This window comes from Vombatus ursinus, unplaced genomic scaffold (genome assembly GCF_900497805.2).
Source record: "Vombatus ursinus unplaced genomic scaffold, bare-nosed wombat genome assembly UNPS02009975.1, whole genome shotgun sequence".
Lineage (NCBI taxonomy): Eukaryota > Metazoa > Chordata > Mammalia > Diprotodontia > Vombatidae > Vombatus > Vombatus ursinus.
Genome location: NW_020949753.1, coordinates 5,375,297 through 5,403,257, shown reverse-complemented (window position 1 = coordinate 5,403,257; position 27,961 = coordinate 5,375,297). Strand labels below are relative to the sequence as shown.

At 38.8% G+C, this 27,961-nt stretch overlaps 1 protein-coding gene across 1 annotated transcript; it reads right to left on the bottom strand.

Annotated features, from left to right (window-relative positions):
• SLC10A6 (solute carrier family 10 member 6) lies at positions 1-27,705 on the bottom strand. Its single transcript, XM_027853429.1, has 6 exons — positions 27,011-27,705; positions 20,229-20,347; positions 18,220-18,308; positions 6,714-6,889; positions 3,910-4,067; positions 1-1,744 (listed from the first exon to the last, which is right to left on the bottom strand). Exons 1-6 carry the CDS (start codon positions 27,382-27,384, stop codon positions 1,596-1,598), a joined length of 1,065 nt encoding a protein of 354 aa, XP_027709230.1. The 5' UTR covers positions 27,385-27,705; the 3' UTR covers positions 1-1,595.
• Positions 27,706-27,961: the final 256 nt, after the last annotated feature.

Sequence of the window (27,961 nt, the reverse complement as noted above, 5' to 3'; positions counted from 1 at the left end):
TTCTCTCTCATTCTACATACAAGGAAACTGAGGCTCGAGAGAGCAACTTACCCAAGCTCACACAGCTAGTGAGTGGGTATAAAGGGACAGGTGAGAATTTGGAATGGAACAGAGAAGAGTCAGAGCCAATATGGAGTTGGAGCTATGTAGGTTTAACGTGCTTTACATACATTCATTATCTTACTTGATCTTTGCAACAATTGCCTAATATTTATTTTTCTTATTTTTATTGATTCCTTGTGTTTTACATAAATTACATTTCCAAATATAGCCTTTCCCCATCTCCTACCCAATGTGCCTTCCCTTGTAACAAAAATATTGTGAAAGAGAAGAAAAAAATCACTTAAGCAAAATTAATCACATTACCAAGTCTGACAAGATTCACAGTATTCCCCACAGTATTCAAAACTTGCCTCTGCAAAGATGCATTTTCTCAACTCTTCTCAAGGACCAAGGTTGGTCATTATAACTGCATAGCATTCAATTCATTTTTTTTTATTCTTCAGTGTAAGTTATTTTCCTGAACCTGCCCCATTCTTCCTAACTCTTCTCATACTTCTCTGAATTCTTCATAATTATTGTTTTATTTTGTTTTACAACACAAAAAAATTCATTACCATAATTTGCTTAAGTATTCCCCAGTCAGTTGGCACCTATAGACAAGTGTGGTTTTCCTCTTTTTGCAGATGAAAAGACTGAGACATTGAGTTAAGTGACTTATCCAAGATCACACAACTAGTAAGTACAGAATCAGAGCCCTCGTCTAACTCCAGGACTGTTCCATTGCTCTACCTACTACATCACACAATCACCTCTCTTTTGTTCCAGCTGTTCAAAATCACTACACTAGACCAGGCAGTCAAAGATTCAGTTAGCATGGAACAAGCATTTATTAAGCATCTACTATATACCCTGTGCTGAATAGATACCCCAATCAGCATAGCTTCAAGAACTTCTAGCCCACAACACTATTTGTTCCAAGATGGCAAGGATCCAATATTATCTAAAATGTGTACCTTACCTAGTGAAGAAGTTGGAACAAAGTAAGAATTTGAAAAATGTTTATCGAGTTGGATTGAATTTTGGGGGGGGAACCAATTGAGGTTAAGTGACTTGCCCAGGGTCACACAGTAAGTGTCTGAGGCCAGATTTGAACTCAGGTCCTCCCCTGACAGTGCTGTATAGACTAGACCACCTAGTGGCCCTTGGATTGACTTGAAATAAGCAGGCAGGTCAATAAGTCCTATAGGCAGTAAGGATGATCCGTGACCCAATCTAGATGCCATCGACTGCAAAAAAAGAGTTATAAAATGACATGCAAGCATATTGTTATTTTAAAAGAATCCACACAATAGAATACTGCTTAGACAAGACTATTAAAATGCCAAGTTAAAGAGAACAAGATGTTTGCCCAAAAGGGATCACAACACACTGACAATTGACATTTAAATAATCAAATAGACTCTATCCACACAGTTCAGTAATAGCTTCTGAAGCAGATGGATTGACTTGTTGGCCAGCAGTTAACAGAGTTTTGATGAAGAGAGTGCCATTACTCTGGCATAATGCTCCAGCAAGGCCTGTTGTCGTAACAGCTACAGGTTCACACTGGCCTCCTCATCCCTTTCCAGAAAGGAAGTGGCCTCACTCCCGGTGGCTGTTTCCTTCAGTTCAGAGACTTCGTTGCAATCGAGGTCCTTTTCTTCAGGTTTTTTCTTACACAGTCTCTTATACGTCTGATGCACTTCAAGGGAGACAAATACATGACAGCTATAAGCCATTTGATAAGGGATAATACTAAAATTGTTTTTATTGCAGTCAACTAATTGCAATTCAGGGTTTTTTATTTTAAAAATAAACCTGTAGTAAGGGAAGAGAAGGGAGGGAGGGAACTAATATAAGACAATGGACCTTAAAACAACTTCCTAAGCATGGTGGAGCAGGATCACCGGACTTAGAGTCAGAAAAGCCTCAAGAGTTCCAATTCTAGCACAGCTGCTTGGGCAAATGACTCTGGGACTGTTCTGTCTTTTATAAAATGAGAGATTTGGACCTGATGGCTTCTAAGTTCCCTTCCAGTTCTCCATGTATGATCCCATAAGCAATATTGTTCAATATTGTTTTAGACCATTTAAAATACCTAGACAGTGTAAAATACCTGAGCGTATACCTGCCAAAACCAGACACAGGAACTATATGAACATAAACATAAACATAAAACACTTTTTATACAAATAAATTCAGATCTAAATAATTGAAGTAATATTTGCTGTTCATGGGTAAGTAAAGCCAATATAATTTTTAAATGATAATTTTACCTAATATATTTATTTAATGTCATCTCAATTACATTATTAAAAAATTGTTCTACTGAGTTAGAAAAAATAACAACAACGTTCATTCTGAAGAACAAAAGGTCAGGAACTTCAAAGAAACCAGGGAAAAAAGATGTAAAGGAAATAGATTCAGCTGTATCAGACCTTAAACTATATTATAAGATGAGAGAATTGTTGAAGTATAAAAAGGATAATTTCTATCATTTTAAATTAAAATTTTCTTGTGTAAATAAAACCTATGTAGCCAAGAATAGAAGGAATGCAGAAAATTGGGGGGAAGAACTTGCATAGACAATCTCAGATTGGGTGGGCATATTGCTGTGGTGTAGGAAATGATGAGCTGGATGATTTCGAATAGCATGGAAAGACTTGGACTTCAGAAGGAAGATGCAATCCACCTTCAGAGAAACAGATGATAGGAGGAAATGGTCTTACATATATGTGTATGAGTGTCTATGTTTACATATGGATATATTTATAGATATCTATGTATGTGTATGTACATACATATATAAAAATATATATATACACATACACACACATGCTTAATTGTAGCCTTCTTTAGGGTGGAGGGGGAGGGAAGAGAAAAAAATAAAGTAAAAAATGCACAGCAAAAAACAAAAGAAAACCAACAAGGAAGCAAAGAAAAGCTGGGCAGTTTTGAAAATATGTGTAGTATTTATTATATAGGTTTTCTTGAAATGGAAACTTACTGTTTTATACTGAATCCTCTCTTATGGTCTGCTGTGTAAATGTCAATTTTTTTCTCTCCTCATTTTGTATTTAAGTTTAAAATAAAAAATTTACCAAAAATGCATATTAAACTTTAAAAAAATAAAATAAAAAAAGATGGTAGTATCATGGGATCTCTGATCCAGTGGCCCTTCTGGACTTAAATCTTTGGTCCTCTGATTCTAGGGCTAAAGATTGATTGTAACTACACTAATACATTGTTGGTAGAGCTGTAAATTAGTATGACCACTCTGTAAAACAAGTTTATTTATGCAAATAAAGTGGTTTAAAAAGTCCGCTTAAAAAAAAAAAGTTCCTGAGATGAAATTTCTTGAGGCCTGGTCTGCTTCCTTTAGGGACTACTGTTTGTTGATTGGGTGGAATGGCCTGGAGGACTGTATACTTCACTGAGACCAAACCTCAGCCGCTGGAGTTGTCTTTTAGGTCATCTCAAGATGTCTTAGGAGGACGACTGCCTTTATTTTTGCTGCTCTGTATTCATTTCGTGGCAATTTTCTGTCTGTTTGTGGAGGAAATCTAGAGATCCTGGAAATCTCTGACCTACTCTGCAATTTTGTCGTATATTTGAAAGGATTAGCAAATTGCACATAGCAGTTTCATGTATGATTTGTCTTTTTTATTGTAATATGTTATGAAAATGCTTTGTTTATTCCATAAATTAAAAATAAAAATTTTAAAAGCTAACTGAAATATAAGAAGACCTACATAGTACGACAATCAAAAAGTCAAAGTTAAAAAAAAGTGAAATGAGGCATCTACCTCTTCCTATCCCAATCCTAATACTAAAAATGTGTAGGTGTTATACTTAGGGTGCACCAACCTGAAATGATGAAGAATGCATTCAGGACCTGGAACAATCCATAGCTCAAAGGGAAGGTAAATACTTGGGCCATTTGTTCCGAATTGAAAGATAACTGAAGCATGGCGGAACACAGTTGTATATTCTGAGTTCCTGTTTCTATGGAAATGGTTCTGCACCTGCAAATGAAAACATGATCTAAGTAAAATTCTATCAACAAGAATAGCTTATGTTTATAAAAGACAGCGTAGTATCGTGGGTATTGAGCTATGTTTGGAGTAAGGAACCTGGCTTGAATTCCTGTGTCTGACACCTTCCGACCACCCAGATTCCAACTTCCATGTTATCCTTGACTTCTCATTCTTCTTTACCCCACATCCAATTGTTGTTGTTAGTTGTGTCTGACTCTTCCTGACCCCATTGGGGTTTTCTTGGCAGAGATATTGAAGTGGTTTGCCATGTCCTTCAGCTCAATTTACAGATGAGGAAACTGAGGCAAAGAGAGTTAAGTGACTTGCCAAGGGTCACACAGCTAGTAAGTGTCTGAGGTAGGACTTGAACTCAGGAAAACTCTTCTTACCAACTCCAGGATGGGCACCTCGCCACCTAAGTGCCAATTAGTCTTGTCATTTCTACCTCCACAACATATCTCACATTCCTACCCTTCTTTTTACTCACAGAACTATTACCCGACTTCAGACTTTCCCCTGGACTATTGTAACAGCCTCCTAACTCTTTCCCTAAATTTTTCCCTTCTCTAATCCACCTTCATATAATCCATATAATCCAAACACAGCTGCTAAAGTAAATATCCTAAAGTCAGATCTGACCATATTTTTCTGTGGATAAATATAAATGCCTCTCTTTGCCTCCACAATCTGTCTCCAAAATAGATCTCCAGATACAAGTATGCATTATTTCCCAACCAAAATGGCCTATTTGCTGCTCCTCAAATATGACATTCCATCTGTTGTCCTGGTCCTTTGCACCAGATGCCCCATTCCTTAAATACATTCCCACAGCCTCATCTCCACCTCTTAACAATCCCTAGCTTCTTTCAGAGTTAAGCACAAATGTCATCTCCTACATGAGACGTTTCCTGATCCTACCAGATGCTAGTACTCCCCCTCAAAATTACCTTGTACTGAAGCAGGCAGGGCCACTGAGGAAGAGAGCAGAGGCAACACATCCTAGGCAAATTGAACTACCACTTCCTCTCAGACCCAGAAGGAGCCAGTCCAGTACCCTGCTCCTAAGAGCCCCCAGAATAGCATTGCCCTTGAGATGGCCAGCCCTCCTTCCAGCCCAGCTCCTCCCCCAACCCTACACCCAGCCTTCTTTCAAGTAATCAGCCTTTGTGAAGATGTGACCTGGTAACTGTTTCTACATGTCTGATAGCCCCCACGTCCCCATTAGCCACACCCTACTGAAGGCTGGAAAAAAAGCAAGTTCTCACCCCCAAAGTCTCAGCACCATCAAAGGGTCCGATATAAAACCTGGATAGCTGAACCCTTGTCTAACCTCTTTTAAAATGTGCATTCCTTGAGAACAGGCACTATCTTTCTTTTCTAATTATATCCACAGCCCTTAGCACAGTGCTTTGTGCATAATAAGTGTATAATGTGCTTAATAAGTGCCTTTTGATTCATTCGTTGATGTGCATATATGATGTGCATGTCTTTCCCATAGAATGTAAGTTCCATGAGGGCAGGAAATATTCCACTTTTATCTTCACGTCCCCAGCACTTAGTATAGTGCTTCACTCATGGTAAATGTTTATGATCCATTTTTAAATGTTATAATAAATGGTGGATAATGTGTGCAAACATTTTTATTTTTAATTTTACTTCTTAGTCTGTTTTTCTTTTTCAGAACAAACTTAATTTCTTTCATACCCCTAGTCTGTAATTTATCACCATCATCATCATCATCATCATCCTTATGTATAGATAGCTCTGTCATCTAGGAAATGATCATGACCATGTGATGCTACACTTGAAGTCAACAGAGACCTGGGCTCTAATCTCATCTTTGATACATTATTTGTTGGTCGCATACATGCTGATACACAAGGTATCAGACACTGATATGAGATAGGTTAGCAGGGTACTCCTCTGCATAGATCAAGCTAGTTCCTTCCCTAAAAGACAAAGAAATTGTCCCTGAAACTTGACAGACTCAGAAGATTATGGCTTCCCAGTCACCTAAGGGCAGCCCAAGTGGAGATAGGACCCTTCAGGTTTGACCCTGCCCTGCCTACTGAAGGGGAGTTGAATGAAGTGCTAGAGCCTTGTTAAATATTCTGTTTTTTGTAACTTGAACAATTTATCGTACTCTAACAAAAGTGTAAAGTGGAAAATTTGTGTGTCATATGAATAATTTCAAAAATAAACAATTTCAGAAATGAGGAAAAGTATTCTGCTATAGTTACACTTTGTCTTTAGCACCCTTCAATCCTTATATATGTAAACATTCTAAGTAAACATTCTTTTGTTAACTGTTGACCCAAGTCTCTCATTACTTTTCAACTCTACTAGACTCTCACCAATTGTAATGGGCCAGACCGGGCTCAGGCCAAGTTGGGAGACCAAGTTTGAAATTTGAACAAAATGGCTCCTCAAGCCTGATACTTGATTTGCTCTAAGTTAAAAATTAATGGGAATGTCCCCCTGATCCTTATGCAGGACACTTAGTTTGCCTCACGTTTCTCCAACCACTTGAGTCACATCTTAACATAACCCGGAGGGCACAAGTAGCCATCCACAGACTAGCAATAGAACGCATAAGCTACCTAAGAGAGAGAGGAGTCACTCAGCAGAGGTTACCTCTTCCAAGGCTGGTGGGCAAGAAGGGCCAACAGGAAACCAAAGACATGTCCCATCAAGGGAAACGTGAAAGAGATCAGCAGAAGGGGACTGTCTACATTCCAGGATCCTTTAATCAATATTCCGCCAGCTACCACAACTACCACCAAGAGAAGCACCCCAACAGTGCTCCCAACCTAAAACAAAGGAAAAAGGAAAAACAAAACATAATGAGATCACTTTGCAACAAAACACAGTTAATCAGCGTAATAACTATCTAAAAGTAAATAGATATTGGTTCTGAGGGAAGGTGGACGTTGGTCAGAGGATTAGAAAGCAGTGTTTGCCTTAAAATATTCCCCCAGTTTTGGATAGGGATGAGTCTAGACAAAATGTTTATGTAGTCCAAATTTATACTTGGAAATTCCTCTCCCTTAGCACTGTCTCAGAAAACTTTGTTGTTCTAGGACATATCAACCCTGACCCAGCATGTTCACACTTTTCCTTTTACTTTGTTGCTATCATGATTCCTTCACTGAAATTTTTCCATCTTATAACTCATCTTCTCAAACAGCGAATATGATGTAAATAGGGGTAAACAGATAAGCCCTGATCTGTGGGACCCTGGACCACTTCAAATGACTATGTGGGTTCTGGCTCGATGGTGAAGGAGTTGTAACTTTGGGGTGACACAGACTCCCTAGGTTGACAGCAAGGAGAGGTAGATGCCTCAAAAGAGGGCTGGCCACTGAGCTAACAAAAGTTAAAGGGGAAGATAGCAGCCGTTCTCACTCTTCCCATCTGTCCACAAAATGTGTCTTCAGTCAAACTGAGACCTGTTAAAGACTTTAGCTTGAAAAGATTAAGGTCTCCCATTGTATCCTGGGCCATCTCCAATCATCCTGATCCGTATCTGGCCATTGAACCCAGATGGCTCCAGAGGAGAAAGTGAGACTGGGGACTTTGCACAGCCCTCCCTCGCTTAAATCCAATTCACTTGCAAGTCAAGACGTCACCAATGACACACAGCAGTAACAAAATGTGTATGACCTGGCACTGTCACTGATTCACTCCGACTCTCTCTGCCTGTCTCTCTGTTTCTCTTCTCTGAAGTGTGTCTCGCTGTCTCTGTCTCTCTCTGTCATTGTCTTGGCAATTTGTGTCTCTCCCTCGGACCCTGGAGAAGAGGAGAGGGGGCTCCTATCCCCTCCAGCAACAATGATAGCTGTTCTTACATGTCAATGAGCATGTGCACTGCCTGTGTGATCCTGAACTTGGACTTGGACCTTTGCTGCCTTTTCTGATGAGTATTTCTTTCCTTGAATCTAGGTAAGCAAACATGTTTTAAGAGATAGACATTTTCAGGCTTGGAATAGACCTTCTACGTTTGAGAGGTCTTCACTTTCCACATTCTCCCTCTGGCCCTTTCCTTCTACTACCATTACAAGGGCCAAGGGATGACTATGCCATCCCCACTGCCAAGTCCTTCAGCCAGAGCCTACAAGGGCCGTGGAAGTGATCCAGGACCTCACGGAACAGGGGAGTTTCTTCTCACGATGAATGCAATGGTCTTTTGGCTATACCATGTCACTTTTCTGCCTCCCTGAAAGAATTTCCCACTCAATGAAATGGCAATATTAAGAATGAAAAAAGATAAAATATATATTCCATAAACACTTAAATAATGCTATCTCACACTTATATAGCACTTTAAGGTTAACAAGGCACTTTCCTCATAGCAACCCTATAAGATAAATAATGCAACTAGTGGTGGGAGCAATAGCCCTACCTTTCCCACGCAGGGTAAGCGAGTTCCTCCCAAAAACATACTGAGACTTTTTTGGAAAGTTGGTTGGCTCGAGTCTCTAAAGAAAGACTCACGTTGTGGATGTTATTTCCTAATTGCTGGAGTACAGATAAGCCATGAGGAACTAGCTGGAGGAGATGGTGTTGGGATCTGGGCCCCAGAAAGGAAAAACCCCGGACTTTCCCCAGGCCAAATCTCTGGCATTCCCCTGGCCTTTCATTGTGGCTACACCCAATCTCCTCTCCATTGTCTTACCTCCCTATGGCCCCTGGCCATTTCCCACACTCAATCCTAGCTAGGCTCCATTGTCCAGGTCCCAGGAGTTCTGTCCACTCCAGTTTACTGTCCACTTCCATCCAGATCTCCTTAGCCCCTCCTCCAGTCACCCCAAACTACTTGGCCACTCCTAGATCCCTCCCACAGTCTTTCTGTATAAAAGGTCTATCCTGTCTCCATTAAGAGGCTCTGATTTTTAGAATCTAGCCAATAGCCCATAGATGCTCAAATTCCTTAAGAGCTAATATAGTGAATCTTCAATAAACTTTGTTTTTGGCTGCAAGAAAGCTTGGGTCGAATTCTTTCGGGCAGGACCCGGATGTCGTGATTTTGGGATTCCAGGACCCCTAACCTCTAGATTGCATCAGAGGGACTGGAGGGACTGAGCTTCACTCAGCTGACTCGACTTACCTGACTCTCCAAGCCTATCTTTGTCAATATTCTTCTATTGCTAAGTAAACTTTTTATTTAACTATTGAATGACCGAGTGGCCAGCACCAGTCATCTTGACTTTTGTCTTGCCACTGGACTCTGATGATTCTGGAGGAGAGAATGAGGCTGATGACTTTGCACAGCCCCACCTCACTTAAATCCCATTCACGAGCAAGTCAAGACACCACCCTTGTGAAGTCATTGGTCCTCTTATAGAAAGGATGAACAACCATCTCTGAATAATAGTAGCTGCCCTCTGGGGACCCAACCTGCCAGTTCAAGTTGGGCAATTCTTCTCCTCTTCCTCTTCCTCCTCCTTCTTTTTCTTCTTCCTTCATCACATATGGTCCCTCTGTCCATGTGGGGTCATACCCTTCCTTACATGCGGTTACTCTGTCCAAAGGAATATAATTTTTGATTGCTTTATTTTTGAAGACATCTTGGGATTTGGGGGCTAGATTTTTTTCTTCTCTGTTTATTTTATCATTTTTTTTTCAAAAAGCTGGAACAATTAAATTTGTCTTGCAGTTTTTCTTTTATGATTACTTGAAATACAACTCTAGAAAAACAGGCTTTGAAAAAGCCTATTGTGATTCAAATAGAGCTACTTCAGTTTACTTTGAAACTCAAATCACTCAAGCTTTCATTGAATGGCCAGTAATAAGTTCCAGCCCAAGCCTCCCCTGTTCATTGTTTGGCTTTTGAAGAGTTAGTGTAAATAACAATTGTTTTCTGTTTTGGCCAGGAACTCTGAGGACCTTCCCTTCCCAGAATGATTCTTTCGTTATGGCAAACTACGCCATCTTTTTTCTCTATTCTTACCTAGCCCTTAAACACCAAATGGGCATTGCCTCAGACTAACTGAGACCTGGGAAAGACTTCAGTTGAAAAAGGCCAAGGTCTCACACTGCATCCTGGGCCATTGCCAGTCATCTTGACCTAAGTCTTGCCACTAGATTCTGACGACTCTGGAGGAGACGCTGAGGCTGATGACTTTGCACAGGTCTGCCTCACTAAAATCCAGTTTATGAGCCAATCAAGACACCACCTTCATGATGTGATTGTTCCTCTCTGAAAAGGACAAACAATCTGAATGACCTATAAATGGCTCATTTTGTTCCAGTATTGAACCTAAACCATCATGTAAGTGCTCTGCATCAGGCACATGCCAAAATACAAGTCTTAATATCTCCATGTTCTAGTTGAGAAAAATGAGTCTCAGAACAATTAAAAACAGTACCCCACATTCACATCTAGTTGTTGAGCTGGTATTCAAATCCAATTCTGATCCTAAGCACATGCTTTTAATTCCCCAATACTGCCTCCTTGAGTTAAATGAATGGCCAAATGAACTAACGCTGTTCTTGTTCACCTTCTGATTCAGCTCCCTCCCAAACTCATTTTCCTCCCCGTGGCATCCTCTCTTCTAATTCTCTCACCACTTTATGAGAAGTAAGCTCAGGAACATGTGTAAACACGAACAACGCAGTGCCTGCCTTACCTGCCATGGATTTAGCATTGTTAAGGACTTTACATAAGTGGCAACCAAGGTTCAGAAATGAGAAATAATTTGCTCAAGGCCCCACGGGTAGTAAATGACAGAGCCAGGATTTAGCTTGCTTTCCCCTCAATCACATTATTTTGATCCAAGGCCATAAGAGTACATACAGTCTCAACTTCAAACCCGTGTGCAGGATGGGTAGGAAAAAGGCCTCCTCCCATAAAGGTTGGTCAGACAAAATGCCAGAGACAACTAAACTTGATTTTATAACCAGTTTGCTAGGTTTCAAACTCAAATACTTTTTATTTGAACTGCAAAACAAACTAGATCCCCGCCCCCCACACACACACATACACCATGATTTAACTGGAATCTAACCTATACTTTGGTATTTCAATGAATCTTTGATCTCATTACCTCCAACAGTAGAACCCTTCTACGCCCTCTCATCCTCCACCTGTCCCAGGCTGGGCCCCAATCATTGTCCATCCACAGTATTCTTTTTTTTTTTAATGTTTTTAGTTTTTCACTCTGAATTTATCAAACACTAAATAAAATGAGTAGTTTCATAAACCAAATAATGCATATAATGAAGATAACGAAACTGAATCTCTGTTAGGTATAGTTTGCTTTTCTTTTTAAGTGAAAGAGTGGGTGTAATTGACTTAGGCACTTCCTAGCTGTGTGACCCTGGGCAAGTCACTTAATCTGTTTGCCTCAGTTTCCTCATCTGCAAAATGAGCTGGAGAAGGAAATGGCAAACCACTCCAGTATCTCTGCCAAGAAGAGCAACCCCAAATGGGATCAGGAACATGACTGAAACAACAAAACAACAACAACAACAGCAACAGGATGAAGATCCAACAAAAGAGACTAAGAAGGCCTGGTCAGTTGGGTGAGCAGGAAGAGAACCTGGAGAGAGGAGAGAGTATCCAAGGGCAAAGGATGATCAACAGTGTTAGATGTTGCAGAAAGGTCAAGAAAGATAGGACCTTTAGATTTGGCAGGTGAAAGATCATTGGTAACTTTGGAGAAACCAGTTTCAGCTAAATAATGATGCTGGAAGCCAGATTAGAGATTTAGAAGAGAGTGAGAGGAGGAAAAGGGGGAGGCGTTGAGTGTAGATGGCTTTATCATGGAGTTTACCCAAGAAAGGGAAGAAAATGGTAGCAAAGTATGGTAGGATCAAGTAAGGCTGTTTCAAGGATGGAGAGTCATGGCATGTTTGTAGGCAGTTGGGAAGAAGCCAATAGAGAGGGAGAGATTTGAAGAGTTGAAAGGAGATGATAGAGAGGGCAAACTAAATGGTGCGTTATCAGGGATATGCGTAGTGGTATTTACCTTAGTAAGAAGAGACATCTTCCTGAGAGACCGGGTAAAGGAAGAGATAAGGGGGAAGATGATTAAGTGATATGAGGTAATGAGGAAGGAAGAAGACGGAGCACTAAACAAATGGCATCAATTTTTTTCAATGATATTTGAGTGAAGGTCTTCATCCAAAGAGGATGGGGAGTGCAATGGGAGACTTACATAGGGGTGAAAATATTTGGAATTGCTAATGTTGAGTAGGAGAGCGAATCAATTAGAGCAGGGTAAAAGAATCAATCGCCTTGCTACAATGAGGGCCCAGTTGAGAGTGTATAACATGAATTTGCATTGGACTGAATCAGCATAGTTACTTGACTTTGTCTAACTCCATTCAGCAGCACATGAATGGGAATGAAGACAACAGATAGTGGGAGTAATCAATGGATGGTATTTGACAAGGTATGAGCAGCAATAGGACAGAGGGGCAAAGGATTTGAGTGTAGAGCATAGTATAAAGTTGAATTGATTCATCAAGTCAAGAAAAGGATCATACAAGATATTGATGAAATTAGTCTAAAAAAATTTAGAATTATGACATGTCAAAATGCAAAAATCAAAGCATAACAACCAAAAATAACTTACTTTATAAACCTGAATATAATGAAAAAAAAAATTAAGAGCTTTAGTAAAAATAAAAGACTTCTATGAATTCTCATTGAAAAGACAAGAGCTGGGGTGTATTTTTTTAATCACAGACACAGGAGATTAGATAAATCTTAAAAGGTAGATGCATTTGAACACCTGAAAAAGACTAAATGATGGAGAAGAGACATGCAATCTTTTAGAACAACAAAGGTCACAGAGGGAATTAAGAAAAACACATACAGAGTCCAAGTGGGGTTTTGTTCTGTTTTGTTGGTTTTAAGAGAAGAAAGAAAGGGGAGGAAGAAGAAATACACCAAGGAAACAATGAGGAAGAATGGGAAAGAACTTAGCATTTCTCATAATCGGGGCTCTCCATCCCAAGAAACCAAGGCGTGTGTGGTCCTGACTGGCAGGAGACAGCAAGTCTCACTGAGCCGTGAAGAAACGGTATTTGGATGAATCTAACTACAAAACACTCTTTGCAGAACTAAAGGTAGACCTAAATGATTGGAGAAACAATAATTGCTCATGTGCAGTTAATGGGTCCTCGAGGTCCTGAAGTGCAGCCCTTTCACTGAATCCAAACTTTGCTCATAGACCTTACAGTCTAGGAGGAGGATAAGATATAAACGCAGATACAAAAAGAATACATGATATTGTGTTGCATATGAAAAAATAAAAAAATCATACATGATAAATGCATGGAGTTTGTTCCTCCCTAAGGAAGAGTGTGAAAGAGTGTTAAAAATCAGTGAAGCCTTCTTGCAGTTAGGATTGTGAAAGATGGGTCAGGAATCCAGCAAGTGAAGAGGAGGAGGAAGGAATATTTCAGGAATATTACAAGCCCTCCAGTCTGGATTAGGTAGAGGTGAATACTGATGAAGTATAAGGGGGTTTGACTACCCTGATTAATACCCCTTGAAGGGATAAGGGTGGAAAAAAGGTACAGCGATGCCAAATTATGGAATGCCTTTAATGCCAATACCTTTTTTCAGGATGAGCCAATCACTAGCTACATCACTTAACCTCTGGGTGCCTCAGTTTTCTCATCTGTAAAATGAGGGAAATGAGCATGCCACTGATCAAAAGGTGCTGCTGGAGCACTAGACAAAGAGAGAAGATTGACTCACGCCCTCCTCATCGTAGAGGCCATGTGTCCCTGATGTGATATTTTCAGTTCCAAATTCTCTCTCTCCCTTCATCCATCAAGAAGGCAAGAACTATGATACCCATTGTACATATGAAGTCATGCAAAACATTTCCACATTAGCTATGGTGAAGAAGAAAAAGGAGGAGGAGGAAGAGGAGGAGAAGAAGGAGAAGGAGAAGAAAAAGGAGGAGGAGACAAGAGGAGAAGGAGGAGTAATAAAAAAAGAACATGCTTTTATCTGCACTCAGAGTCCATCAGTTCTCTCTCTCTGGAGGTGGATAGGATTTTTTGCCATGAGTCTTCCGGACCTGTCATGGATCATTGTATTGATCAGAGTAGCTAAGTCTTTCATAGTTGATTATTGTTACAATATTACTGTTACTGTGTACAATGTTCTCCTGAACAGGTAGTTTTCAAAGGAAGAAATAGAAGCTACCAATAATCATATTTTTAAAAATGTTTTAAATACCTAATAATTAGAGAAATGCAAATTCAAGAAACTTTGAAGTTCTGCAGACCAACAAAGATAACAAAAGACTAGAATGATGAATGGTTTAGAGCTTTGAAGTTGTCCAGCCACTCTGGAAAACAATTTAGAGCCCTACTTAGAAAATTATCAAACTGTATTTATGGGTTCATTGACCCAGCTATGCATGTGTACCACAAAATCAAAGAAAGAGGAAAAGGACCTATATGTGCCAAAACATTTAAGCAGCTCTTTTTGTAGTAGCCAAAAAGTTAGAAACAATTCAAGGGCATTCTCTTATTGGGGAACAGCTAAATAAATTGCAGTATATGAAAATAATGTTATTTTGCCATGAGAAGTGATGAAATGGATAATTTCAACAGAAAATGGGAAGAGCTTTATGAACTGATGCAGAGCAAAGTGAGCAGAACTAGGAAAAGAATTTACAACATTATGGAGAAAAATAACAAAAAAAAAAACCCTTTAGAATTAATAAAGGCAATAATAAGCCACAAGTCCAAAAGAATGAAGATGAAACACACCCCTCTTCTGAGAAGAAAGTGATGAACTTACGATGCAGAAGAAGATGTATTTATTTCAGACATAGCTAATAATAATAGCTGGCATTTAAGTACCGCTTTAAGGTTTGCAAAGTGCTTTAAATTATTATCTTATTATATTATTATTTGATCCTCACAACAACCCTGAGTTCACATTCAGCTTCAAACACTTACTAGTTATGTGACCGTTGGCAAGTCATTCTCTGTGCCTCAGTTTCTTTATCTGCAAAATGGGGTTAATAATAGAACCTACCTCCCAGGGTTGTGGTCAGCCCTGTGTCAGCAGACACTTCCAAGCAGCCTCTGGGGTAAAGGCCCAGGGAAGGTTAGAGCAGAAAGGCAGAAATGGCCAGCCAGTAAAAGAATTCCAGGAACTATGGCGGGAAAACCGAGATGACCCCACAAGTTATAGCCGGGCTTTCAACAAAACAACCTCCAATTCCAAATCCAAAGTCCCATAGGCAAACAATGGCCTAAAATTTTTCTGGATGACTTCTAACCAGGTTGGCAGTTAAATAGACCAAAAACCTATTGGAGGAGACATTTTTATTTTAAACTGAAATTCAAAGCCATCTTGAAGGTAGCTTTGAAAAGAAACACTATGAACTTCCTGGGGTTCCACTTTTCCCCAAAAACTCATGTTTCACTTTTATCGACACATAGAAAGCTAGAGTCTATGCTTAGGTCATAGGACAGCAAGGTGGCACAGTGGATAGAATGCCCTGCCTGGAATCAGTAAGACCTCAGTTCAAATCTGACCTCAGATTCTTACCAGCTGTGTGACTCTGTGCAAATTACTTATCTTTGCCCCAGTTTTGTCATCTCTAAAATGAGCTGGAGAAGGAAATGGTAAACCACTCCAGTATCTTTGCCAAGAAAAACCCAAAAGAGGTCCCTAGGACATGATTGAACAACAGAAAGCTAGTCCTGGGAGTTAGGTAGTGATCAGATCAAGAACTCAGTGAACAAAGTGATGTGAACTATTAGACTTTGTCTCTATACACTGGTTCCTTCATCTCATACTAGCATAAGAGACTTAGTTCTTCATGTAGCAGAAGTCTCTGCGTATGGCATATAGCCAGGAGGAGTACGGTGGAGTCCCTTCTAACCTGTTGGAAAGACCTAGTTGTTAAATCTTCAGTTCGAACATTTACACCTTGGAAGTTGCTACAAATTAGGGATTAATTTGTTTTGTTAATTGACTAGACTTAAGAAAGTGTTAACAATGGAGATTAAATTTAAAGGTTTGTTTGCATGCCTTCCTCTCCGCTCCTCCAGCCCTGTTGTTAAACATTTTACCACCACACTCCTGAACCTAGAAGGCAAAAAGATGTCATTTGAATAGAAGTAAGTAAAGTGGAAGGAGAGAGGATCTACCTCAGCAAATTCTGAAGACTAACATTGTCCCTGTGATCGTCTTCAAAATCTGCATTGAGTATTTTTCAGGCACTTGAACAAACTGAAATTTCAATTTGGTCACGCTTAGTTTGGAGACCATTTTGATATTATATCTGTAGCAAGTGCTTCCATAATGGGTTTTTGAAGGACCAAGAGCCGAGTAAGTTTCTACAGAACTGGAGACAAACTACGAGAAGTGAGAATGTTCCCTCTTGCCTAGAAGAAAAAGAGTGTTTCTTCCTCTCTTCTTTCCTCTATCCTTAGATTTTAATTTGCCTGTAGCCAACAAAGAGATCAGGGAAGTGGCCAGTGGATGGGGAAAGCACCAAGACCAGGAAAAATGCTTCACTATAGCTGAAGTGTCCACAAAGTGAAACAACCAGAGGCTAGAGCCTGCCCATGGAGAAGAGACAAGGATAGGAATGTGAAGAAAGATCTCGACTTGCCAAACTGACAGCTGTTATAAATCCCACTGGGCTGGTGAGCTGATGAGAGATCATTCTCTAATTGCTTTCATCTGCTTCTAGACTCCTTCGATTCTGAGATTGTGGGGAAATATCTTGTTCCACTATTCTTTTCCATGAGCTGTGGGCATAAGATGCCAGCGGTCTCCTCTGGCCATACCTAGAGATCTGGGAGGACAAACAGGAAGAGGCTTCAGACATGGTTGTAGGCTGGTATCTCCAATGGAAATATTTGACCTTTTTCCTTTTCACTTTACATTGTGCACCGTAAGTCGTAGGAACACAATTTGTTAAGTTTCTGAATTTGTAAATGCAGGCAGTCAGGACTTGAAAGGAAGAGTGAGGGTACATTTGCCGTGTACAGACTTTAAGTGTTATATTTTAACATTCTAAGTAATATTCCATTTCATCTTTTGATTGCATTTTAGACCCATCCAGCAAGAGTTGATCCAAATGGTCCAGCAGAGGGGTGGGGAACCTGCGTCTTCAAGGCCATATGTGGCCCTCTAGGTCCTCAAGTGCAGCCCTTTGACTGAATCCAAACCTCACAGAATAAATCCCCTTAATAAAAGGACTTGTTCTGTAAAACTTGGACTTAGTCAAAAGGCTGCACCCGAGGACCTAGAAGGCCACATGTGACCTCGAGGCTGCATCTAGCATCACTGTTGAAGTCTCAGGCTTGGAGGTGGCGGGAGCAGTCCAGGTGTCTATAGACTATAGTAGTAGTATAGAGTACTAGTAATTGTATATACTTCTATTCAGTAGACTACATAGTCTATAGATTGCACTGTACACTGGCCAATAAGAACCCTTTAAGAAAGCTACCTCACATTTGCGTCAGAGAGAAACTGACAGAGCTACTGGATTGGGCACCTGAGTAGACCACCACCTGGTGGGAAATTCAAGTATTACATGCATTCACCAGAAAATTTCTGCATTGTTATGCCATCTTTCTGTAGGCTTAAGGAAGGTTTGATCTCAACGAGCTGATCTATAAGACACTTCCAAAAGACTCATGATGGGAAATGCTATCCACATCCAGAGAAAGAACTATGGAGTCTGAATGCAAATCCAAGCGTAGTGTTCTCTCTCTCTCTCTTTTTTTTTTTTTGGTTTTCTTTCTTCTTTCTCGTGGTTTTCCCCTTTGGTTCTAATTCTTCTTTACAACATGACTAATGTAATATATTGTACATCTAATGTCTATATCAGATTGCATGCCGTTTTGAGGAGGGGGGAGGCAAAAGAGAGCGAAAATTTAAAACTCAAAATCTTATAAAAGTGAAAGTTGAAAATTAAAAATAAATACATATTTTTTTAAATAAATGAGCTGATCTAGGCTGCCTATTGGAGGTGGGGGAGCTTCGGTTAAATTTGCAGTTCAAATAAAAATTCCTGTTTTGGCAGGTTAAAAGATTGGGGGCTTTTATCCACAAAGTTGATCTGTGCGATAACTTTTCCTTTATCTCTGTCATTTGTCATTTACTGAGGACTTCCAAGTCTCAACAAATGGAGTAACTTACTCTTAGGATGATTTTAGATTGTTTCGGCCACTTGAAATTCACAAAGATGCCAAAAGCCACAGGTACGAGTAAGCTTAAGAGAGTAATTCCTGAAGAAATGGAAAATATATCAGACCAAACCATTTCTGAAAACTTGACTTCTCTCTTCTCAATATCTATTTAACTAGATTAAAAAAAAAACCAGTCTTTAAAAGGCAATTTCATTCAGCATAACCAAGGAAATGAACATATTTAATGTGTGGTTTTTAAGGGAGTGAAGAACTCATTGCAATCCTTTATCCTTGCTGCAGAGCTGATATTGCAACTCTAGTCTTCTATCTCCAAATCCAGGCCTCTTTCCACCATACTACACATATGATTGTTTAAAGAACATTTTTTTTTTAAAAATCATATTTTTAAAGTTACTTTTTCCACTTGTAAGTTCTCCAAATCCAAAGCTTTATCATCTACAACCACCCACATGATTAAACATTTATGGAATGACTTCAAAATAAATATCACTAGACCAGCATATAGGATTTGGATCAAACCAGTCCCAGACATTAAGTGGTTTATACTTTATTTAACTCCTAAGGATACAAGCTTCAATAGGCCTACAGGACAAGGTTTCGGTGACTTTTTCCAAAACTATGATCAAATGATAAGGGGGAGAAAATCCTACCATGTCTCTTTCTTCCAAGAGAGGTCAGCAGGGAAAAAAGAGACCTAAGCGAATAATCACAGAGAAAGATAAAGGGAATCTGTATGGGAGCTGGGTGTTGAGGATGAGGAATGAATGACATCAAGGGATATTTATAGAATACAGGTGAACTTTAAAAATCTGTCCTTGGAGAAAATAAGAGTTATTCACTTCTGCAGACATTTATTTAGCATCTTCTATATTCAAGACATGAAGTACAATTTCAAAAGCAAAAGGACTTCAGAGAATTTACAGGGGGAAGCAACAAGTAAATGATAAGTAAATGAAAAGTAAATTGAGGGGGGAGGGAGCATTAACTAGGAAGATCAGAGAATGCTTCCCCAAGGATATAGTACCAGAGCTTAAATCTTTTTTTTTTTTTTTGTGAGGCAATCAGGGTTAAGTGACTTGCCCAGGGTCACACAGCTAGTAGGTAGAGCTTAAATCTTAAAGAAAGGAAAGAATTCTGGGATTCTGGGAGTCAGAGGTAAAGCATGGGGGATAGATGGCTTGTGTGAAAGCATTATTTGTTGTTGTTCATCCTTCATTCTCGAAGAGGACTAATGATATCATAGGTGAGACATGAAACAACCTCACCCACTTTGGCTGGAATGTAGTTTGTGAAGGGAAATAATATATAATTTGTCTGGAAAGGCAGGTCGGAGTCAGGTTATGGAAGACCTTTAATGCCAGGCTGAGAAGTTTTGAGCAGGGAGATGACATGCGTCATATCATACAAGATTATTTTGGCATCTGTGTGAAAGGTGGTTGGGGGAGAGAGTGTCGAGAGGCAAGGAAGGACTAATCCAGATGAGATGCAATGACAGCTTGAACTATAATAGTAACCATTGTAGTTCAGTGAGAAGAAAGGTATAAATGCAAACAGGAGACAGAATCACTGAGATTTGATCGTTGGGATGTGGGAGGTGAGGTAGTCCAAAGATTCAGAGATGATTACTAACATGGGTGACTGACAGGATGGCCATGCCCACAGAAGATACAGGAGAGGCTGAAGGAGGGGCTTGGGGGGCAGGAATTATGGATCTTTTGTACTCCATCCACAAGAAGTAAGCTGATAGTCTAATGGGCATGATGGAAGATGAGATCTGACTTGGATACGCTATGATTATTTTTTTTAACCCAGCTAATAGCTGATTCCTTAAATCACACATTGATCGTCCAATAAACTTTCCAGTTCAATGATTTAACATTTAAAATAGGCAAAATTAACCCTAGTCCTTTGACTTTTTCCATTCTTTAGAGAAATGAATATAAAATTAATTACTATGCATCTAAAGCTGATATTTGCTTCCTAAACTCAGTACGGTACCTATGGTATGATAAGGCACGGTGAGAGTCTGTCCAAAATCCCAGGATCGAGTGTAGAGGTAAAGGCAGAGTGGCATCATTCCAACGGCAGTTATCGAGGAGCAAGTTGTCATGCTGATGCTGCAAGTAAAATAAAAATGATGCTCAGGAAGACAGGTTGGAAATTAAAACTCGGTCTTAAATTAACTTATTAACTACTCTCTTGTGGACTACGAGGAATAAATGACCTGACATTCTTCTAAACGTTACAAGTTGTGGACAGAAGGCTATAGTTGTGATCCAAAAAAGGTTTCCAGAAGTTGGACTCTGTTATTAAGCACCAGTCATTTATGGATAACTCATCATATGACTAGAACTGTGTTGTTGAGAGTACGAAAGTGGAGGACACGGTCTCTGCCCTCGAGGAGCTTAGAATTTAGTTAGAGGGCATACAACTAACACATGAAACAAATACTAAACAATATTATCCTAACTACCTATAAGAAGTACAGAGAAGGAAGAGATTCGCATTGGTTAGAGAAATCAAGTGAGGCTCCATGGGAGGAGATGGGCCCTGAGCTGGACTTTGAGTGTGGGTGGACAGAAACCAGAAGAAAGGGTATTCTATGTAGGAGAAATAACTGGTAAAGGGAGGTGGCTGGGAGAAAACATCAGATACTCAGGGGATAGTGATAAGATCAACTTGACTGAAGTAGAAGGTATGATTTGGGGTGTAAAGGGGGAAAAACGATTGATAGTTTACAGGGCATCAGACCATGGAGTATAAGTGACAATGAAATAGAAATATTTTGTGTATTCTTTTTTTTATTCATTTGTTTTGAGTTATCAACAATCACTTTCATAAGCTTTTGAGTTTTAAATTATATTTTGTGCATTCTTAAGCACTTCCACACCTCACACACATACACACCATGAGTAATGTCTTCACAAGTCATACCCCACCACCCCTGCCTTCTCAGAAGCAGCCTTAGGCCAGAGGCACAGAGGCAGGTGTCCCAAGGTTTCTATCTTCCTCTTACCACAAAATAGTGACTGCCCACAGGTGCCAAAATGGCTAGTTATGACTCTGGGAACAAGTCAGAGGAGACAAAAATCATTTTCTTTTTTAACTAAAGACTGGAAACCAATCGGATCTGTAATAATACCAGGCAAATTCGATAAACACGATTTGCCTGGATTCCAGAAAACCACTTGAGAAATGTTTTCACTTTGTACAAAATGAGGGGAGATATGAGGAGGATGATAGTACGTTTTAGGTGAATCTGGAATTGGCTGCACAGCTAGGCCCAAAGCGTTTGAATCAACAGATGAACATCAATCTGGAGAGATATCTACAATGGCATGATTCACAGCTGCTTTTTTGATGCTGTTCTTTTCAACACTGTTAACAGTGATTTGGGTGAATGAAGGCATACATAGACTGGAGTTATCTACCAAATTTTCATGAAATTGAAAATATGGCATGAAAGGGAAAACTAACAGTACATGATGGAGTTTGGAACAAGAAAGAAAGTTCCTGGCAAACTAGGAAGATAGACATAATCTAAAGTGACAAAATTGAATGGGGATAAATGTAAAATCCTTTGTGTTTAAAAAAAAATCAACTGGACAAGTACAGACTATAAGAAAAATTAGGGTTAGGATTCCAAGGCCAGCCTAGTACAACATGCTGTCTTTCATTATCATCATCATCATCATCATCATTGTTATTCACCTTCTCATATTTTTCAAAGGATTTCACAGAGAAACAATCCAGTAATAAGTCACTATATCCTACTGTGGCAAGAGCTCTCTCCTTACCCTGCCCCCATACAAATGAGGCTAGTTGGTCCTTAGAATGTATTAAGACCATCCTTAAGACACAGAAAGCAGCCACAAGGAGCTTCAGCATGTCTCTGATTTCTGGCTTATGGATCACAAAGAGAAACTCAAGCGAGGGATTTCACTCAGCTGAATCAACTCAAAATGTTCTCAACGTCCATCCCTGCTGAACACCCTTCTCTTACCAAAGTGATTTACCCCTTTTGTTTACTGAATGACCAATGACCACTGACCACCTAAACTCCCTGGGTACTGGCCTGAGTCAGGCCTAGACAAGAATACCCACTATTTTAAAAAAATATTTAATCTTCCATGGACTATTAGACCCATAGATAAAGTAACTGCTTTTTGTAATTGAATGAAAGTATTGAGGTTCACTGGCTCATCTTATGACACGAACTTAAAAGCATCTTTGGGACAACTCTAATAGCAGACCGGATGACGGATAATTTTCTATTCTCACATTTTTTTTTTCATTTTTTAAAATTTCAGCTAGACCTCTATTTTTAAAAAGTTTTTCATAGTAGTAGTTATTACTATTATTATTATTATTATTATTCCTCAAAGAGACAAATCACCCAATCACAGTATAATATAGCATAATGAAGTATAATAATAAATAAATATAATAAATAATAATAAATAAATAGTATAATAAAGGCCATATGATTGGATAGAGGGAAAGAGTAAGGAGGAAGGGATTCAGGGGAGCTCACTTTCCCAATGCATCCTAGAGTGCAAGTAATAGGGTTCTGTCTATGTATTCATGAACCTGACAAGACTATTTATCCTACCTTCCCCCCACAACCTCCATTTACTGGAAATTTTAAATTTCCAACTTCTATTTCCAATTTCTACCTTCTAGCAGGTCAAAGGAGCACAATTAGCATGGCCCCCAAAAGTCCCTTCCCTCTGTGGTTCAAAGAGCAAAATAAACTTACTGAATAGAAAGAATCAAGATTTGAGAGAGATATTGTATAGGCTTTCAATTAGATCAATTGCACAAAAATAACTACATGAGCATAATCTGAAATTTTCATAAAATCAATCATTTGAGCATTTCAAATTCTTTTTAAATCATTAAATTTAAGATTGGATGACCCCTGTGTAGTGCCTGCTGTTGTAAATATTAATATAGATAGAAAAACTATACAATGAACTTCTGTGAAGAGTGTGAGAAGTCAGAGATTACTTAATATCTCTGACAAGAAATTCCAGTATTGCATAAACATCAGAGAATGCAGCCAATCAGGTAGCTACATTGTTTAACCACAGTGGAATTTTTTGTTCAAAGCGACTCCAAAATAACAAGACTCCACATGTACTAGAAAAAGAGTCATGATTGTCCCCAAGCTATAAGCGGAAAATAATGGTACAGGGAAATTCAGCAACATTATGCTAAAATAGGGATATGAACTAAAATGAAAAGCCATGACCATCTTGGCACCAAAGGACAAATGATAAATAATATACTTTCCCACAGATTAAAGTCTCAGTATTTATAATACAATATAAGGAATGACCATGTAGCAAGTGTAACACTTTGAAGAATATTCATCGTACCCTTAATTGTTGTCAAAGAGCAACCATACTGAACTAAATCAGTAAAACATAATATTAGATGGTAACTAGTTAACTTAGACATGAGTTGTTCTTCTCACCCTGATAACCAGTGGTCATTGCCACATGACCACGTATGTCCATTAGGTTGACACGGCAAAAGCTCATTCACAATCTATCATTAGTAACTGATCAATCGTGCCACATTCAGACATCTGGCCAAATGGTGACTGCCTCTGGCCAACGTCCAAGGCTCGTCAGTGCAATCAGGACTTTGATTTATTAATTTTATAAGAACTCCAACCATTGGAAAAATCTTTTAGAACCCATCTGGTTCTTTTTTTTTTTTATAAGAGATAAAGTGGAGGGGTTTTTTGTTGTTGTTGTTTTTTTGTGTTTTTGTTTTTGTTTTTGTTGTTGGGTTTTTTTAATTTTTAATTTTTATTTTTTGCATATAACCAAACAATTGTCAATGCCTTTAACTACACTTTTGGCTTTCTCTTTCCTCATCTTTCCTTCTCACTCCCTCACAGAGGGTGCTCTTTTTCTCTTTCCATCTTTCTCACCTCAGTATCAGTAAATTCTCTCCACTCTTTCCAGTATTAAACCTATTGTCTATAAAAGAAAGGAGTAACCCATTCACATTGAGGTGCAAATGATAGCCGAGATCATAGATTTAGAGTTTAGGATCATAGATTTAGAGCTCTTGGGAACCTGGTCTAACTGCCTCGTTTTACAGATGAGGTCAAGTAAATTACCCACATAGAAAGAAAGTCTTAGTTTCTCCAAGTTATTAGTGCTTAATAGAAGGGAAAACTGGAAGAAGGTCTTTGGTTTAAGTACAAAAAACTGGAATTTCAGGATTTTTATGGTAGATTTGTAATTTCAGATGAAATAGCTATATGTATGCCAGGAACACAGTAGATATTCAACAAATGCTCAGTGATTAACAGTATTCAGCTACCATTTTGTAAGTGATCTGATTTTTTCTTGATCACAAACATTATTTATTCAGAAAAAAAAGAATTAATTTAGCAATGATTGACCTAATGCAGTAAAAGTCCAAACTAACAGAACATATAGGAGTACACAACTTGATATTCTTAGAACAAAACATTTAAAAAAAACTTTTTGAAGAACAGTGTATAAATTTGAAAATGTATTTTAGAAGTCCAAGATATTCTTCCCCCTCTCCAATTTTAACATTTTTATTTAAAGTTTTGAGTTCCAAATTCTATCCTTCCTTTCCTTCCCCCCTCCCTGAGATGGTAAGCAATCAGATACAGGTTGTACATGTGTAATCACGCAAAACATTTCCATATTAGTCATTTTGTACAAGAAGACTCGAATAAAAGAAAAGAAAGAAAGTGAAAAAATAGCGTGCTTCAGTCTGTATTCAATCAATATCAGTTCTTCTCTGGAAGCAGATAGTATGTTTCAACATTAGTCCTTTGGGATTGTCTTAGATCATTGCATTGTTGAGCATAGTTAAATTGTTCACAGTTCTTCATCGAACAAGATTGCTGTTACTGTGTACAATATTCTCTTGGTTTTGTTCACTTCACTATGCATCAGTTCATGTAATTTAGTACAAGATATTTATAAGTAAATGTTTATCTCTTATCCTGAAAACAGTTGCTTACAACCAATATTAAAAAAACCAAACTAACAAAAACCTAGAATGTTTGTCTTCATTTCAGGTCATTCTTTGGCCTAACAAAGTTTCTCTAACATGGAATAAGAATTACTGAAAGAGCATAGAAAATATGACTCAAGAACCATCACTTAACGTATGTAACTGAGATGTATGTAGCATTTAACTCCCCTATCCACTTAAAAAGCAAATGTGCAGAATGAAGTGGAGGGAAAACAAAATAATTCTATCAATAATGACAGCATTGTAAAGACAATTTTGGGAGACTTAACAATACCAATCAGTGAACTAGTCAACCATGATTCCAGAGGACCAGTGATGAAGCATGTCACCCACCTCCTGACAGAGAGGTGATGGATTGAGATGCATAAAGAGAAACATATTTTTGGATTTGACCAATGTGGGGATTTGTTTTGCTTGACTATGCATATTTGTTGCAAGGGTTTTATTTTTATTTTATTTTTTTTTTCCAGTTGATAGAGACAGGGAGAGGTGGGAAGGAAAGAAAACAAATGCTTGTTAACTTTAAAAAAAATTATAAAAAACAAAGCAAGTGAACCTCCTTTTCATCTTCACAGAATTGGGGGGAGGGCTCTGGGTGTGTGACATACTGCATGTATTATCAGACTTAGTTACTGTTGCTTAGTTTTGCTGACCTACTTTTTGTTCTCTTTCTTTTGTTTTATTACTTACAAGGAATGGCTCTCTAGGTAGAGAAGGGGGAGGGATATATTTTGAACTGAAAAATGTAAGAACAAAGATATTACTTAAAAACTTAGGTACAACTGAAAAAAAGAAAGTCATTGGGATGGCTCAAAGAATTTTTTTAGTTCCCCTGAATATATATAGATATATTAACTCAGACTAATTAAAATGAAAAATGAAATTTTCATTCCCTGATTCAACACTGGGAACCAGGAACCTATGTCTGTTTTACAAGAGAGCTAAGTCATTTCTAATGAGTGCCTGTTGACAATCCATTCCTCCCACCTGGCTCATGGTACTGAGATTCACTGGTCACCGAAATTCTTGAGCTGGACACTGTGGGCCCAGATAAAGTGAAGTTTTATTTCCACAACTTCACTTAATAACAGGTCAATAAAGTTTTATAACATGTGACTATGCTAGGAAAGGATATTTTGAGCCCTAATTCAAGCTTACAGCCTTGATGTTAGTACCTTCTCTCCTGAGCTGAACAAATCTCTGCAAAACTGTTACTGCAAATGTTCTCCTAGGGAACTTAATAGTCTAGCACATTTACATACTACTTGAAGGTATCCAAATTACTTTTTTCCCCAACACAGTTCTATTGAAATCAATAGTGCAGGAAATATTATCCCATCTCAGAGATGTTAGGAGACTGACCTATAGTCACATAGCTAATGAGTATTAGAACTAGTGGTGTCAAATTCAGGTAAAAATGGGGCCACTATTCTATATATTCTATCCTTGCTGGCTGCATATCGACTTAGTTTCAAAATGTATTATTATTTATGTTTTATTGTATTTTTACTTATTTTGTTAAATATTTTCCAATGGCACTTTAATCTGGTTCAGGCCCAAACTTGGGAGTGTTGCTGACCACATAAGGGCCACAGACAGCATGTCTGACTCCCACTGGTCTAAACCACCCCGTAAAGAAGATCAATACTCACAGGGTGGATGTGTTATTTTCTATGTAGAAACTAATCCTAATTCCCAGTTAAATAATTTGTATCAAAACACTACCAAGATGTGTGTAGCCTTACCTGAGGTCTATATCTCCATCAGCCCAGTAGGTGAAAAGGTTAGAGAACGTTCCACCAGGGCTGCAACCCATGATGAGAACTGTGACAGCTTGAACTGGTGGCAAAGAGAAGCTAATGGCCAAGAGGTAGGCTATGAGAGGCATCAGCCCATACTGGCATAGTAGACCCACAGCAATCCCCCAGGGTCTTCTGATATGTGACCGTAACTTCTTGATGTCCATAGTACAGCCCAGAGAAAACATCACCAGGATCATCATTACAGCCAAAACCACGGAGAAAATAAGCTTCAGGCTCCCATAATTGTCCAGACCTCTTTTTAACTCCTCCTCCGTCAAGTTGTAAGGGCATGCTAAGGTGCCAGAACAGTTTTCCATCCTGATCTTCTCATGAGTCTTAATTCAAAGTTTTATGAACAGGTTTGACTGATGGCCGAGCAAGTTCGTCCAACTGCATTTCAGAACACTGGATGAATAACCCAATAGCCAATCACGGAATGATATTCCTGTTAACTAATAGCTGGCAGTTGTAACACATAGAGTGTCATCTTGATCTGATCAATTTCTTCACAAATGGCATGATGAAAATAATCATAAACAGGTGGAAAAATAAAATGTAGGTTTGTGTTGAGTTCTCCCTCTCAAAAATAAGTGAAACATCACATGAGCAAAAGTGGTAAAAGAATAATTGTGTCACGGAGTGAGTTAGTCATGCTATTTGCATTGTACTGAGTGGTGTTCCTGGAAAAGCAGTCCAACCTCCTGTTCGTAATTCTGCCCACTTCTGAAGCCGTTCCAGAGAGAACAGGGTAATTTTTTTTCTTTCGGTATGGAAAACTAACTTTGGAAGTATGAGGAAAACCATGCCAAAACCACACCTAACAGCAACACCAGCATTTGGAAAATGAAGACTAGCATATGTTAATATGCCGTCAGAAATTGTGCTGGTTGGTTT